The 17,970-nt window shown below is 35.7% G+C and overlaps 1 protein-coding gene across 1 annotated transcript in view; it reads right to left on the bottom strand.

Moving 5' to 3' along the window:
* HDAC8 (histone deacetylase 8) overlaps positions 1-17,970 on the bottom strand; it is a 219,611-nt gene that overhangs the window by 94,212 nt on the left and 107,429 nt on the right. The window contains exon 9 of the mRNA XM_082864933.1: positions 17,720-17,814. Within this exon, the coding sequence (XP_082721059.1) occupies positions 17,720-17,814 (95 nt within the window). The remainder of the gene's footprint in view (positions 1-17,719; positions 17,815-17,970) is intronic.

Genomic DNA, 17,970 nt, shown 5'->3' on the forward strand with positions numbered 1-17,970 from the left:
GGTCTTTCCACATGGTTGCCTACTCTGCCTGGAACATTTGCCCTCTAATTGATTTTTTTTGAACCTGGCTGGCACTTCTCACCCTTTGAGTTCTAGCCTAAAATATCACATCTTTAGAGTGTCTTTCCTAGTGAGCCTATCTAAGTCCCTCTGTTAGTCGCTACCTCTGTATTTTGTGTGCTTCCATCATGGCTCTTACCACAGTTTATAAATATCTTCACTTATTTTTTACTTGCCCTGTAGTCTGTCTTCCTCACCAGGTTGCACACTCCGTGATGCAGTGACCATATCTACACTGGTCACCATTGTAGCCCCAGCACCTGGCACAGTGTCTGGCACCTTGTTAGCATTCAATAAGTATTCCTTGAATGACTGAGTGACTTGATAAGTCAATCATTCAATCAGTAAAGCAGGGTGGCTATGTGAAGTTCCTTTTGGTCCCTTCTTTAAGAAAAGCTTTACAACTTCAGGTAGCAATTTAATTGGGAGATGAATCATCTTGCTTAACCCAGTTGAGAAGTATTGTAGGAGATCTTAATCAAGCAAGAAAAGGAAATACTTTTTAAAAGTCTGGATGTTAGGCCCTTTATCCTTGTGAGTGACTCAGGAGTGACGACTGTAATTACTACAAACCAGCAGTTCTCAACAGGGGGTGATTTTGCCTCTTCCCAGGGGACATTTGTTAATGTCTGGGTACATTCTTGGTTGTCAAAACTGGGAGATGCAGGGAGTGTGCTCCTGGCATCTAGTGAGTAGAGGGCAGGGGTGCTGCTCAGCATCCTATAACACATAGATCAGCACCCCAACACCCCCCAACAAAGAATTATACCACCAGAAAGGTTAATAGTGCCAAGGCTCAAAAATCAAAAGAGAAACAGGACTCATATCTACTTTGTGAAACATAATAGAATGGTCAAATATAGGTGGTTAGTGTTCTAGAGGATTTGTAAAACTCAATAATTGAAGCATTAATAAGCTCTCTTGTTTCCTAAGATTTATTTCTGTTCTTTAGAGTGGGTTTCTGTTTGTTTGTTTTAAACAAAGAGTCCATTGACAGGCTTTAGGAAATTTTTGAATGTTCTGAAATTGTATCCAAAATTGTGTAATTGTAAGCATTTATATGGGAGGAGGGGCCGTCAGATTCTCAAAGGGGTCCATGACCACCAAAAGATTAAAAAGCAACTCGTATGGAAAGACCTTTGTGTTACCTGGACTGTACTTTAAAAACTCATTATTTTGTGGAATATAGGTTCTGCAAAATGTTTGGGAACATGCATCCTGGAGGGATGTCTTTTAGAGCTGCCTCGGGAGGCAGGCAAGTGTGAAGGAAGCTCAGCCTACTTTCTTCCTAGCTTGGGGGCAATACAGGTTTCACTGGGCTGTTAGGAGACCATGTGAGGGAACTTACATAAGCCCTACTGAAGTGTTAGGCACAACAAGTGCTCAACAAATCTTAGTTTTCTTTCTTCCTTTCTCATTACTGTAAGGATCGAATAAAATAATGCTTTGAGAACTAAATGAAATAATGCATGTGGCATGTTGTGTGGTCAGAAGTAGATGTTTAATAAATGCTTATTTTTCTCCCATGTATTGTTTATACTAAAACCCTGGGTCTTATTCTTTAAAGTAGAGGAGGATAAGCCCCAAATTAAAAAAATTTGAGTTTCAGTCTTGGCTCTGCTGTTTCATTACTAGCCAAGTTAGTTGGTGAGTCTTATTTTTCTCATAGGGGGATAATGCTTACCTCCCAGGGTTGCTAAGAGACATAAATGAGATAATTTATGTAAAGGACCTGGCATATGGATATACTTACATGGGATATAATTGGTACTTAATAAATGTTAAATTCTTTTCTCATTCAAAAGTTCCTAGATTCTACTTCTATGAAGCTTTTCTGCAATAGAATGACAGTTTGCTGAATGCCTGGTACTATAACCTCATCTAAATATAAAACAAATATAAAATTTGTAGTATTTGTATTTATTCATACTCACATTTGTTCATATAAAATGATAATATTTCATTTAAATATGTTTTAAATATTTTGTTCTATGAGCTCCGTGTCAGCAAGGGCTGTTAGGCTAAATCCACATAGCATCCAATACAGCAGCACTATGTTCAGTTTTTTTAATGTTTAAGCACTTACTGGGTACCAAATTCTCAGCATTGAGGATAAGAAGAAACATGTCCCTGTTTGTGAGTAGTTTTACCAATATTTCAAACGTCAAAAGGTATTTCAAATATTACCAATATTACCAAAAATATTTCAAATATTACCAATATTTCAAAACGTCAAAAGGTACCAAAAGGTATACAATGAAAAGTAAGTCCTGACTTCTGTATTCTGGTAATGATAGAGTAGCTTCTACCAGAGTAACAATCATGATAAGTTGAAGGTAGTATAGAACATCCAAAACCAGGTAGAAACTAGAGGAAATTCAACCCTTGAAAGAAGGGAACTATGCTGGGTAAGGCTCATTAGTTATATATATTTTACCATTAGTGGTATATGGTAGAGCTCAAGAAGAAAGCTGCAGGTTTATTAGAGTACAGAGTTCAGAGTTCCCAGAGTCTCATAATATAAGATCCAAAATATCCAAGTTCAAATAAAAACTCACTCATCATACCAAGAATCAGGAAAATCTCAAATTGAATGAGAAAAGACAATCAACAAATGTTAACACCAAGATGACACATGTCAGAATTACCTGATAAGGATTTTAAGGTACCTGTCATAACAATGTTTCAGAAGCAATTAGAAGCATTCAGAAGCATGCCAGAAACAAAGTGAAAAAATAGAAAGTATCAACAAGGAAACAGAAGACATAAAGAATGGACATTTTAGAACTGAAAAATACAATAATCAAAACAAAAAAACTTACTGATGGGCTTAATAGGAAAATGGGGATGACAGAGAAAAGAATTAGTGAATTTGAAAGTAGAGCAATAGAAATTACCCAATCTGAAAAACAGAGAGAGAGAATAGACCAAAAAATAATGAAGAGAGACTTAGGGTCCTGTTGGACAAGACAAAAGATCAAACATTTGTGTCATCAGAGCCCCAGGAGGTGAAGATAAATAAGATGGAATTTTAAAAATATTCAAAGAAATAATGGCTGAAACATCCCCAAGTTGGGTGAAAGATATAATCCTACAGATTCAAGAAGCTGAATGAACCTAAACAGGACAAACACAAAGAAATCCACTACAAGTAACATTACAATCAAATATTCGAAAAATAAAGACAAAAGAGCAAAACCAAAACCTTGAAAGCAGATAGAGAGAAATGATGCATCATTTTACATTTCCACCATTATGGAAACAATGATTTGAATGACAGTGGATTTCTCATCAGAAACCATGGAAGCCAGAAGAAAAAGGCACATTTTTTAAGTGCTGAAAGAAAATAACTGCCAACTCAGAATTCTATACTTGGTGAAAATATCCTTCAGGAGTGAAAGACAAATCAGGACATTCTCAGATGAAGGAAAACAAAAAGAATTTATCTTCATCTGACATACCCTAAGAGAATGGGCAAAGGAAGTTCTCCAAACAGAAAGGAAATGATAAAAGAAGAAATCTTAGAGCATCAAGAAGGAAGGGAGGACAACAGAAAGAGTAAAAATATGGGTAAATAGAGCAGTTTCCTTCTCCTCTTGAGTTTTAAAAATTAAGTTTGATGGTTGAAACAAAAACTATAACATTGTCTGATGTGGTTCTCAGTGCATGTAGAGGAAAAATTGAAGATATATTAGAGAGGAAGGTAAAGGGAAATAAAGGCAGGTAAGGCTTCTATAGCTCACTCAAAGTAGCAAAATGTTGATACCAATAGACTGTGGTAAGTTACATATATATAATTTAATACCTAAAGCAATCACTAAAAAATCTATATGAAACACTGAAAAACACTATAGATAAATAAAAGTGACATTCTTAAAAAATGTTCAAGTAATAGGCAGGAGGAAAATAGGGAACAAACAGAAAACAAACAATAAACTGGCAGACTTAAGCCCTAACTTATCAATAACTACATTAAAGGCAAATGGTCTAAACACACCAATTAAAAGACTGAGATTGGCCAAATGGATTAAAAACATGACCCAATAATAGCCTGTCTACAAGAGAGTCACTTTAAATATAATGATATAGAGAAGTTGAAATAAAAGTGATGGAAAAAGATATACTGTGTAAACAGTAATAAAAAGAAAGCACAAATGTCAGTTTCTTAAATAAGCAAACCTATACACACCATAAGATCCAGCAATTGTATTCCTGGGCATTGATCCCAGAGATATGGAAAATTACATTCAAACAAAAACTATACATGAATGCTTAATTTTAATAGCCATAAATTGGAAACAACTCAAATGTTCTTCAGTGAATAAATGGTTAAACAGCTATGGTATATCTATACCATGGAATATTATTTAGCAATAAAAGGGAATGAATTATTTATTTATGAAATAATTTGGACAGATCTCAAGGGATTACAGAGTGAAAAAGCCAATCTCAAGAGGTCACATACTACATAATTCCATTTATATCACGTTCTCTAAATGAAAAAAACTGTTGACATGAAGAACAGATTAGTGGCTTACAGGGATTAGGAATGGGGTGGGGGAAGAGAAGAAGGCAGCAGCAGTTATAAAAGAGTAGCACAAGGCATGAGTCTTTGTAGTGATGGAACAGTTTTGTATCCTGACTGTGGTAGTGGTTACATCAATCTATATATGTGATAGAACTGCAAAGGAGTAAATACACACACACACACACACACACACACACACACACACTCTCTCTCTCTCTCTCTCTCTCTCTCTCTCACACACACACACACACACACACACACACACACACACGTGAGTGCATGTAAAGCTTGTCAAATCTGAATAAGGTCTGTGTATTGTACCAATGTCAATTTCCTGGTTTTGATATTGTACCACAGTTATATATTACCATTGGGAGAAACTGAGTGAAGGGTACATGGGACCTTGCTGTACTATGCAACTCTCTGGATCTAAAACATTTCAAAGTGAAGAAGTTTAAAAAAATCATTGGGTGAGATGGGATAAAAAATTCATTGGATGGGATTAATAGCAGATTGAATACTAAAGAAGAAAGAATTAGTAACCTGAAGATAGATCAATGGAAATCAAGCAAACTGAAGCATAGAGAAAAAATATTGGAAGAAAAATGAGAGTTTCAGTGACTTGTAGGACACTATCAATCAATCCAACACACGTGTAACTGGTGTCCCAGAAAGACAGAAGAAAGAGAACAGGGGGAAAAAAGTGAAGTACCAGCTGATAATTTTCCAAATTATATCCAAAACTGCAACCCACAGATCCAGGAACTCAGGGAATCCCAAACAGGGTAAATACAAACAAAAGTACACTAAGGCACATGGTCAAAGTTCTGAAAACCAAAGATAAATTTATAAAGGCAGCCAAAGAAATAAGACATATTATACACAGGGAAACAATGATAAGACTGACATTCCATCAGAAATAATGGAGGCCAGAAGAAAACAAAAACTGTCAATGTAGAATTTTATATCCAGAAAAAATATTCAAAAATGAAGGCAGAAAAAAAATTAAGAGCAGATAATTAAAGGGCTTCCACTTCTGGCTGTGAGGGGAAAGAAGATGTGGAATTATTTTCTCTTCGGAAACAACTGGAAAATTGACAAAATATATGAAACATTTATTTTCAGACACTGGACAAGAGGTAACACAAGACAGTGATCTGAGAGAAAAGGGATACAAATGAGGTGAGCCCTACCACCACCCCAGCTTTCTGCCTGGAGGTAATCCCTGGACTGTAGAACACGATTGCAACCCTAGCAATCTCCAAGTAGAGAAGACAGAAACTGGAGTTCTGAAAGGCCAGGGCAATTAGAAATTGTGAGAATGGAGCTAAGCCAAAAAAAGAGTAATAGAAGTATGCATAGAGGTCCCCTTGAGTCTCTTGATGAATACCAATCTGAACATGTACAGAGTAAAACTCCACAAAGACAGTCTAGAAAAACTTCCAGGGAAACAATTACTGAGAAGTTGTAAGATGAACACTTCCTAGAGTTCACACAGGACCAAAGTGGAGAGACCTCACTGAATACATGGGGCATAAGTAGAAACGTCAGAGCAGTGCCTTTAAAATGGGCTAAATTAGCCCTAGTGTAAAGGCTACTCAAGATTTACTCTAAATATGCTTAAAAACAAACCTTGAAAGGATCAAATTGATCCAAAATAACTTATCCACTTATCTGATATCCACAATATCAGAAAAAGTACAATCCTCTCTAAATCAATACAAAAAAATCCAGCACTCAACAATGCAAAATTCATGATGTTGGATATTGAATTAAAAAAATTACTAAACATTACTAAACTAAACTAAACAGCAGGAAAATGTGATCTACAACGCAGAGAAAATCAGTCAACAGAAACAGACTCAGGAATGACAGAGATAATGGAATTCTAGACAAGCACCTTAAAACAGCTATTATAAATGTGCTCCATATGTTCAAGGATGTAAAGAAAATAGGAACACAATAAGAGAAATGGAAAGATGTTATTCTTGGTTAGCTTTTTAAAAAGATTTAATTTCTTTGGAAAGTATTTTTAAAAATAGAAATTATAGAGATGAAAAGTCAAATATTTGAAAGGAAAATTTCACTGGATGGGATTAACAGCAGTTACATACTGCAGAACAAAAAATCAATAAACTTGAAGGCAAAGCAATAGAAACTCCTCAAAATGAATAGTAAAGAGAAAAAACCGACTGAAAAAAAAGGGGGTTGCACGGACTTCCCTGGTGGTGCAGTGGTTGGGAATCCGTCTGCCAATGCAGGGGACACAGTTTCGATCCCTGGTCTGGGAAGATCCCACATGCCATGGAGCAACTAAGCCCATGTGCCACAGCTACTGAGTCTGCGCTCTAGAGCCCGCAAGCCACAACTACTGAGCCCATGTGCCACAACTACCGAAGCCCGTGAGCCTAGAGCCTGTGCTCTGCAACAAGAGAAGCCACCACAATAAGCCCGTGCACTGCGACGAAGAGTAGCCCCTGCTCGCCACAACTAGAGAAAGCCCGCACGCAGCAATGAAGACCCAACACAGCCAAAAATAAATAAATAAATAAAATAAAAATTTAAAAATTAAAAAAATTTTAAAAAGGGGGTTGCAGTGACCTATGGGACAATAGAACTGATCTATCAGGTTTAATTGGAGTCCCAGAAGTAGAAGAGAAAAAGAAAGGACATAAAATAAATAATGGCTGAAATACTAAATTTGATGAAAACTATAAACCCTCAGATCCTAGAAGCTCAATGAATACCAAAACAGGATAAACACAAAGAAAACCATACCAGGACAAACTAATCAAGCTGCTGAAGTCTAGTCACAAGGAGAAAAGTTAAAAGCAGCCAGAAGGGGGAAAAAAGGCATATATTATACCAAGGAATAAAGCTAAGAATGATTACAGACTTCTCATGAGGAGATGTGCAAGCAAGAAGACAACGGAGTGATATCTTCAAAGTTCTGAAGGAAAAAAATTATCAACTTAGAACTCTATATCTAGTGAAAATATCTTTCAAAAATTAAGACAAAGTAAAGACTTTTCAAACAAAAGCCAAGAGATATTGTTGCTAGCAGACCTATACCCTGAGAAAACTTAAGTTGTTTTAGTTAAGTTAAGTTCTTTAAAAGAATGTAACTTTTACCAGATGTAAACCTGGACCTACACAAAGGATTGAAAAATGCTGCAAAGTGTAAATATAAAAGATCTTTTTTTACTCATCTTTAAATTTCTTTAAATGATAATTTAGGGCAGTGTTGAGAGAGGCAGGTCCAGTGGTGGCTGTATATTTGCTGACTGCAAAGGAGTGCCACTGAAGACCATGGAGCAGTGAGGAAGGCTGTCAGCCTGGTAGCAGAGTAAGTGGAGCAACACAGTCCAGTCAAAAGGTGGCACAGCCTAGCTGTGGATATAGGAGATGTGGTCTAGAGCTGCTAATAGATGCATTCTAGCCTGAGCATTGCATCCCTTGGCTGGTATGAGTAGTTATCTAGTCTCCCTGCATCTCCTGCTGGGGTCCATACAGCAGGTGCCCCTACTATGAGATCGCTTGCCTCATTGGGCTCTGGGTCTTTTCTTCCATCCCTTCATTTAAGCTTCTCAGTTCTCCCCTCTGAAGTACTGGCACCATGACCAGTACCTGGACTCCCTAACCATAAGAAGGACATGGAAAATGTGCCCTTAGCCATACCTGCTATAATCTCTGTAACTATTTTTATTTAGAAAACCATTATTTTGAAATCCTAGAATTTTACTTCCACCTAGATAGAACACAACAAGAATATAGATTGTTGGCTTAATAAAGGAGATTAGAAGACTTGCTTTCTCAAACCTAAGCTGCACTATCTATGTTTGAAGATGCTGAAAAAGATGAAACTGCAGTATTGGTGAGGGCTCTGACTCATGGAAGGAAGATATTTACTTCATAAACATGTGGTGAAATTGTAAGTAATGAATGAAAACATGATTACAATTATCTTTATATATGTCATTAATTTACCTTGCAGTGTCTTAGCCACAGAACACTTTCATATAGTTTCAAAATAATTCATTATTTAAGTTGTGGCATCATTTTCAGACCATTCATTCATTGTGAAAGGGAAAGAAATTGAATATTTTAAGTGTAGACATGATGAGCTTATTAAAAACCAAAAATTGTTTGTTAGAGCTTTTCAAACTAGAAATGAAAAAGCCACTGAAGCATCTTATGCATAAGTTATTGCACTGCATGGGCTGGAGAAATTCACATAATAGCTTAGAGATCAGTGAAGCCTTAGACAGTTGACATTGCTCAATGCCCACTGGATGAAAGGTTAGTAAAATAACTCATAGCACTGCCTGTTTTCAATGGCACAGTAACTTATTTATTTAAACATTTAGCTCTAAACATGGAGATTTAGTTATTTTTTCTTTTACTTTTTATTGTGTTGCTTATTTTCTTAATATTGCATTTGAGAGTTATTTATGTATTCTGGATATATCTCCTTTTTATTGGATTATTAGTTGTAAGTATTTTACCCCAGTCTGTGGCCTGTCCTTTCATTCTCTTAACATTAATTTCCATCTCCATTTGTTCATTGCTAGTATATTGAAATATCGTTGATTTTTATGTATTGATCTTATATCCTTCAACTGTGCTAAATTCATCTTTTGATTTAGTATTTTCTTCTTTGGGTTTTCTTCTTATGTGACATTTTCTCCCATAGGTGACATGTTTACAATATTGACTCTCCACTCCATTTATATAGTATCTCTCAATTTATTTAGATCTTCTATGATTTCTTTCATTAGTTTTCAGGGAAAGACTTAATTATTATCTCATTTGTGGAACTGTACTTTCACCTTAAAAACAGACAAGTCTATAAATGTGGCTAGACTTACTGTTCTGCTTGTAGTCATATGGTATCAGCACTAATCTTTGAAGAAGACCTTTTTTATGTGAACGGTTAGCAACAATCACAAGTGGTACTAAAATATTGAAGTGCTGAATAACTTGTTTCAATCTCATCATTTATCCTGGAGCAACTTATATGTTTTATATTATATATTTATGCATATATATGTTTATGGTATATAATTTTGGTTATGGTATATATGATATATATATATGAATATAAAATATGGTTTATGCCAGAGCAACTATATTCGTATGAATGTGCAAAAGCAATGGTGGGTAAAACTGCTGGAACCATGGTATATAAATTAAGGGAGTAGTACCAAAGTATACCAGCATTTATTGTATTCTTTGTTGCCGTGTACACACAGTAAAAAGAAAAAACCCCGTTTCACTGAAGAATGGCTTTGGCGAAGCACTAAAAATTATCAAATCTTGATCCTGGATTTAATATTCTGTGTGATAAAATAGGAAGTTGTCTTGAGGAAAAGCATATCTGTGATTAAGTTGTGACCTAAACAGCTACTTTTCATGGAATATCATTTTTGTGAGGAAGAATAACTAAGGGAGAAACCATGATTAAATACTCGGATGTTTGGCAGATATGTTCTCAAAAATGAAGTGAGCCTACCAATTTAGGTTAAATATCAATAACTGACACTATTTTTTGCCAATGATAATATACACTTTGGTTTTTTTGGCCATGCCACACAGCATGTGGAATCTTAGTTCCCCGACCAGGGATTGAACCTGTGCACCTTGCAGTGAAGTGTGGAGTCTTAACCACTGGACTGCCAGGGAAGTCCCTCACAGGTTTTTGAATGAAAATCAGAATTTTGAAAAACTTCACTCTGCCACTATAAGCTTGACAGTTTCCCCAAACTTAAGCTTTGTTCCAATGAAATCAGCATTCATATCAGTTTAATGTGATTTCTGATACTGCATAAAGTGTTTCAACATTTGTAATATTTGTATAACTTAGTGAACCGATATTTTCCAAATAATCAATATGAATAAGATGGGTCAAATATCCCTTCAGAGTACAAGATGATCAATGAATTTTGATGTAACAGTACATACAAAGTTCACTGATACGTTTTCAGATTCCACACAGCATTAACCTTTAAGAAACTACCATGGAGTTTTTGTGTAGTATCAAAGAAGAATATCCATAATGACCTGTAAAAGTTATTAAAATACACTTCCCTTTTCCATCTACAGATCTATGTGAAGTTGGATCTTCTCCATATACATTAACAAAAATAATATCAAAACACATTGAATGTAGAAGCAGGTATGAGAAGTCAGCTGTCATCTATTAAGCCAGATGTTATAGAGTTGTGCAAAAATGTATAGCATTACCATTCTTCTCATGAGATTTCTTTTTGTCTTGGAAAATACAGTTTTTAAAAAAAATTACAACATGTTATTTGTGCTAACATGCACAGGCAATATTAGTCTTATTTTAAATGAATTAATAAATATTTTAAAAATTTAAAATATATAATTGACAGTTTAAAAGATAATAACAGTGTATCATGGGGTTTATAACATACGCAAAAGTAAAATATATGACTACAATAGCACATGGAAGTAAAAGGGAAAAATGGAAGAATACTGTCACAAGGGTGCTATATTACACATGAAGTAGTGTAATACTATTTGAAGGTAGACTATGATAAGTTGAAAATGCATACTGTAAACCCTAGAGCAACCACAAAAATTTAAAACAGAGTTATAGCTAATAAGCAAATACAGAAAATAAATGGAATCCTTAAAAAATTCATTTAATTCAAAAGAAGGCAGGAAAATAGAAAATAAGAAATAAACAACAGAGGGGACAAATAGAAAACAAATAGGAAGATGGACTTAAACCTGAAGGTATAAATAACTAATTTAAAGATAAGTGGTCTGGGCATGCCAACTAAAAGGCAGAGATTGTCAGGCTGGACAAGAAAATCACGACCCAACTTTATGCTGTCTACAAGAAATCCATTGTAAATATGAAGACATAAATAGCTTAAAAGTAAAAGGACAGAAAAAGATGTACCATACAAATAATAATCATAATGAAGCATGTACAACAATAATAAAATCAGACAATGTAGACTTTAGATCAAGGAATATTATCAGAAATAAAGATGGATATTTCTTAATAATAAAGGGGTCAATTCATCAAGAATATATAACAATCCTAAGTGTGTATACATCTAATAACAAAGCCTCAAAAATACATAAAGCCAAAACAGACACAACTAAAAGGAAAAATAGCCAAATCCAAAATCATGGTTGAGATTTCAACTCTCTCAGTAACTGGCAGAACAAGCAGACAAAATATCAGTAGGGATATAGATGACATAACACTCTCAACCAACCTGACCTAATTGATAATGATAGAAAATACTATCCAGCAGCAGCAAAATACACATTCTTTACAAATTGCATGACACATTCACCAAGATAGATCATATGCTGGACCATAAAACAAATTGCAATAAATATAAAAGGACTGAAATCATGCAAAGTATGTTCTCTGAGCACAACAAAATGAAAGTTAATATTAATAGAAAAATATCTGGAAAGTCCTCAAATATTTGGAAATAAATTTTTAAAAACCCACACTTATAAATAACACATCAGTCAAAGAAGAAAATTAGAAACTATTTTGAACCAAATGGAAATGAAGAGAATATCAAAATTTGTGGGATGCAGCTAAAGCAGTGTTTAGATGCAAATTTGCAGCATAAAATACTTATATTAAAAAAGAAGAAAGGCTTGAAATCAATGAACTAAGTTTCTACCATAAGAAACTAGAAAAAGAACTAAAAATCAATGCAAAATAAGTAGAAGGAAGGACAACAAAGATATGAGCAGAAATAATGAAATAGAAAAGAGAAAAATAAAGTCAATGAAACTAAAAGCTGGTTCTCTGAAAAAAATACAGTTCACTAAATCTGTTAAACCATAAGCTAAAATGATCAAGAAAAAAGGGAAGAAATTAGCAATACTAGGAATTAAAGAGGGGACATCACTATAGTCCTATAGACCTATAGACTTTAAAAGAACAATAAGGGAAAATTATGAGTGAATAAGCAAATTCCTTGAAGACAAATTATCAACATGGAAGCAAGAAGAAATAGAAAGTCTGACTTGCCATGTAACTATTAAAGAAATAGAATTCATAATTAAAAACCTTCCCACAAACAAAACTCCAGGCTCAAATATTTTCACTAACAAATTCTATCAAACATTTAAGTAAGACACAGTATCAATTTTACATAAACTCTTTCAGAAAACAGCAGACTTGGGGATACTGCTCAAGTCATTTTATAAGATCAGCATAGCCCTGATATCAAAATCAGACAAAGATATTACAAGGAAAGAAAAGAAAAGAAAAAAGAGGTCAATGTCCCTCATTAACATAGACACAAATATCCTTGACAAAATTTCAACAAACTGAATCCAGCAATATATAAAAAGGGTAATATACCATGACAAAGTAGGGTTTATCTCAGGACTGCTAGGTTAGTTTAACATAAAAAAAGCAACAGTGAATGCAATTTACTGTATTAACAGAATAAGAGGACACCACATGACCATTTCAATAGATGAAGAAAAAGCGTCTGACAAAATTCAACACTCATTTGTGAGGAAAATTCTCAGTAAATTAGGAATAGAAAGGAACTTCCTCAACCTAATAAAGGATATTAAAAAAAATCCCTGCCACTAACTTCATACTTCATAGTGAAAGATTAAGTGCTTTCCCCCACTGATCAGGAACAAGACAAAGATGTTCATTCTCACCACTTCTATTCAACATTGCATTGGAGGTCCCAACCAGTGTAATAAAGCAAGAAAAAGAAATAAAAGGCATGAAGATTGTAAAGGAATAAGTAAAAGTCTCTTTATTCACAGATGACATGTTGGTATACATGGAACATGCTAAAGAATCTACAAAAAAGTTACTAGAGCTAATGTTTAGCAATGTTACATTATTCAAAATAAATATAAAAAAATCAATTGTACTTGTATTTCTATATTCTAGCAACAAACAATTAGAAATTGAAATTAAAAATACCATTTATAACAACATCAAAGTCATGAAATATTTAGGGATAAATTTAACAAAATTTGTGCAAGACCTGTTCACTGAAAAGTATAAATTAAAATTTGAAATTAAAGACTTAAGTAAATGGAAAGAGATAGCAAATTCATGTACTGAAAGAGTAAATATTAAGATATTATTTTGCCCCAAATCAATCTATGAATTCACTGAAACCTACAGACTGCAATGCAAGACTGTTTTACATTAGTAACATACACTTGTATATAAATCAGCTTAATTCTTTTCAATGGCTATATATATTCCCTCATATGAATGAGGCATAACTTGTCTAACCAGTCCATCAAAAGGAGTCTATTTAAATAAATATTTTTTGTTCACTAAATTTTGTTTAAAGATCTACTTTATGATTCAGGTATGTACACATACCTGATATATCTGTATACATATACGTATAAATGAATATAACTGTCTATAATATAACTGTCTTATTCTATCCTAGATCATAGGATCCAAATAGTATTACTGGATTACACAACATTCTTATATAATAGTCCATAAGCCTTATTACATGTAGTGGGTGATTTGCTAAATTAGCCACATACTGGTCTTTTTATGGGACCCCATGTCACCTTTGGGCTTTCCCTATGGTAGAGATACTTGGGCCAGTCATACGGGCAGGGTCCATTCCTCTCACCTTCCCTGCTGGGCCCAACTCTTCTTCCAGTGGGATTGCCTCCTTATTCCACGCCTGGCTGGCCAACCTGGCTCCCCGATTCCTGGGCTGGAACTAACTCCTTGATCAATGGCTTTAGGGCATGATTGGTTTTGTATCTCATGAGGGTTATGCCTGAAATTTCACCACTAATCACTTCCAATACTTGCCTTCCCAACTCTCTTCCTTCCATTGGTGATCTAGTGTTTTCCCATGGATACATCTATTTCCTACTGGGATAGCTGGTACTTCTTGCAAAGAATGGGTAGTTGCTACTGGGGTTAAATAGTTTCCAGAAAAAGGCTAGATTATGCTTCCAATTCTTCCATCTTAAAAATATAAGTTTTCCAGTATGAATGTTGAGACACTTATTATTCAAACACTCATTGATTCAATTGTTCATTCAGTGAATGAACATCAACTTGGTGGGTGTTAACACTCTGATGAGCACTAAAGGGGAATGCAGACAACCGAAACCACAGATGACCAAAGGAATGGTACAGACTTGAGCGTGATAGGAGTGTCCTTGAACCTCTTAACAGGTTTGACTTTCTCAGCTCTCTCCCTTTTGCAATGTATCTTCCATGCTCTATCAAGTGAGCTTTCTAAAGACCAAAGCTCATCTGTTTTCACAGAAGAAAGTGCAAGCTCTTTAGTGCATCATTCAAGGCTCTTCATAATCTGGCTCCAATTTCCATTCAAGCCTTAATCCTTCTCTCTCTCTCATAAACACTGTGTTCCACTATATCAAACTTCTCCCTGGTCACACAAGGCACCAGGTCCTTTCCAATTTCTATTCCTTCTGCCCAGAATGCCTTTCCATCTTCTTCACCTGGCAAACTCCCAGTCAACCTCCAATATTCAATTTAAAGTCTTGGTGAAACATTTCCTCTACGCTCCTCATCTGTCCTGGGTTGAGCACATTGTTCTGTCCCCTCTATTAGATGATGAGATTTTTTAGAGCACTGGGCTTATCTTGTTAATCTTTGTATCCCTGTATCAGGTCTGAATAGGGCCTGGCAAGCAGTATGGGCCCAACGAATATTTGGTAAAGGAATGAAAAGAACAAATGAACATGAAGGAAGAGCTCAAAGGGCCTTGGTATATTTAGGTAAGGGATTTTTAAAGGCATAGGGCTTTAAGCTGGACTGAGGAAGATCATAGAGAGATGGGGAAAGGGCATCTGGAGGAGGAGGATTATTATCCTAGGAGACAGAAGAACAAAAGCCGAGACTGAGAGGGAAGACAGTGAGGGGGTTAGCCAGCAGACTGTGGCTGCCTGCAGCACTGTCCTGACCTTTTCACCGATTAGATTTCTCAATTACATTTTCAGCTCATGGAGGGCAGGGTATTTTGTGCACTCCTTTATATCCCCTTTATATTTGAGGCACATATCCATAGCCATTGTTCCTATAGTCTTGTGGCTCTTATTCTGCTGTGTAATATATTTATTTATGTATCTACATATCTCCTCAGCACTCATACCCCCCTTTATCCCAGGCTGTTTGAGGTAGGGGATGATGTCTTAGTGTCTTTGTATCTTCCAAGACACCTAGTATAGTGCCTGGCACACAACGGGCGCTCAGTAAATATTTTTTGAGCCACCATTTGTTGATCTGATTACAGAGGACTGCAAGGATATTTGTGTGCAACTGTGTATTGTGGCACAAAACTTACATATGCCTTTACACTGTGTGGGCTATTTTTGGCAATTTTCATTAAAATGTTATCTTATTGTACCTGGAAGACTGTCATTTCAATTTTCTTCTTTGTTCCCTCTTGGATGACTCACATCTCTTATACCAGAAGGATATGACAGAAGGGATTCGAAAAGGTTTGGACAAATTTATGAATGACAAAGTCATAAATGTCTGGGTATCAGAAGTTGTTAGGTGCATACAAAGGGGAAGGAGAAAACTTGCATTTCAAAAATGCCTGTTGTGTGCCAAGAACTGTGTGTTAGGCACCTGACGTACATTATATCTCATTTAATCTAGCAGGCTGTATCAGTATAAAGACAGGACATGTCTATCTAGAAGGCCAAGTCCACAACCAGCCAGGCGTCTCCAGGTACCAGAGGCAGTATTCACCTTTATTAAAATTTTATCAACCTTTTAAGATAGATGAATCTATAGATTTGCATTGTTTCCTAGGAACAGAACACTCATTCTCAATTCAGGCTTCTACATCTTAAAACTACTTTTTCACATAACTTGATCAGTTTTTAAAGTCTCAGCGCTTTAAATTGCAATGCAATCTGAGATATTCCCACGGCAATAACAGCGATTATATTTGTTCACAAATGTAATTTGTTCGCTTACCTTTATATTTCATAAAGCTTCCAAATACTGAATAAAGGTAAGTCAAGTCAAGAAAAGAGACTTCTATTAACCTTGACACCAGCAAATTGTCTGAAATTATAGAGTGCCTTCTATTTGTATTCTAGACACATAGAGTGGTTTTTCTGAGATACATATTATACCTCACCTGTGGTTAGAAGAAAATTGGAAGATTAGTTTGTTTCTAGTTTTTAAAAAATAATAGTAACTTGTAAAAGCATAATGCTCCCAAGTGTACAGCTTCTGCATCGAGCAGGAATCGAAATGTTATAACCCAAGTACCATCTCGACTCCTTGGGAGATGGCTTGAGAAGGTGGGGTTGCAGCCACTGATTCATTATTATAAGTCACAGTCTAAAGCCTGCAGCTACACATCCTGATCTATGATAACACACTTCCCACCAGGTGTCAGGGTGGGTGGGAAGAGAAGGGGTACACCTTCAGATAAAGGGGATCATCAGCACACTCACAGCTCTCAGAGAGCTTTCTATGACACCTGTTTTGAGAAAACTAGAACAGACATCTATGCCTTGGAAAACATAAAGCCCATCTCATATGACTAAAGAAAATGGCAAAGGTTCAAATGACATGTTTCACATTTTGGATGGTCCTGCCCCAACTTTTGTGCACCACTAATCGCTGGAAAAATACCAGACCTGTCTTGGTGGTGATTGTGTGTTTTTTAAATTTTACATCAGCCAAAGAAAATTGAGAGACCAGGACTACCACCAAAGAACAGAGGTTTGACATACCACCAATAGGACTTTTTAAAGATAGAGGAGAACCCAGCTTCTACATTTAAAAAAAATTGCCCCTTCTTTTTTGAGTCTAGGGGATGAAAATATGCACATATCCCAAAGAGTTCTTTGTGTGAACAGGTGACCCCTTCCCACAGTCTCTGTAATTAATTGAGAAATTAAAGTTGGTTGGCCTTTGAGATCTCTTGTAAAAAAAGGCAGAAGGTCTTGGATATTTTGGAACAAGAGTCCACTATTCTGCCAAGACAGTGTGTTATTGTTATTGGAGTGTCTCTCAACAAAACGGTATTGAGTGGTGAGGACGTGATTTTGATTAGGTGGAATGACTCAGCTCTTCCCCTTAAAGAAGAGAGGACTTGTCAGAGCCTTACTTACCTCATGATCTGGGATCTCAGAGGATAGTGTTTTCCCTAGGATGACCCCGGTCAAGTATGTCCAGCATCGAGCCGTGTTGGCAAGGTTATAGCCTCCTGTCTCCATCAAGAATTGTGAAGTTAGGAAAGAATAGTCACAGAACAGCAGGAGAGGGAAGGGGGGTAAGGAAGGAGAGAAAAATGTTTTAACAAAAGGGCTAGAAAGATAATTCTAACTTGCAGAATTTCACCTAAACATCCCTTTATGATATT

The sequence above is a fragment of the Leucopleurus acutus genome, assembly GCF_964270905.1.
Source record: "Leucopleurus acutus genome assembly, chromosome: X".
In the NCBI taxonomy this organism is placed as follows: domain Eukaryota; kingdom Metazoa; phylum Chordata; class Mammalia; order Artiodactyla; family Delphinidae; genus Leucopleurus; species Leucopleurus acutus.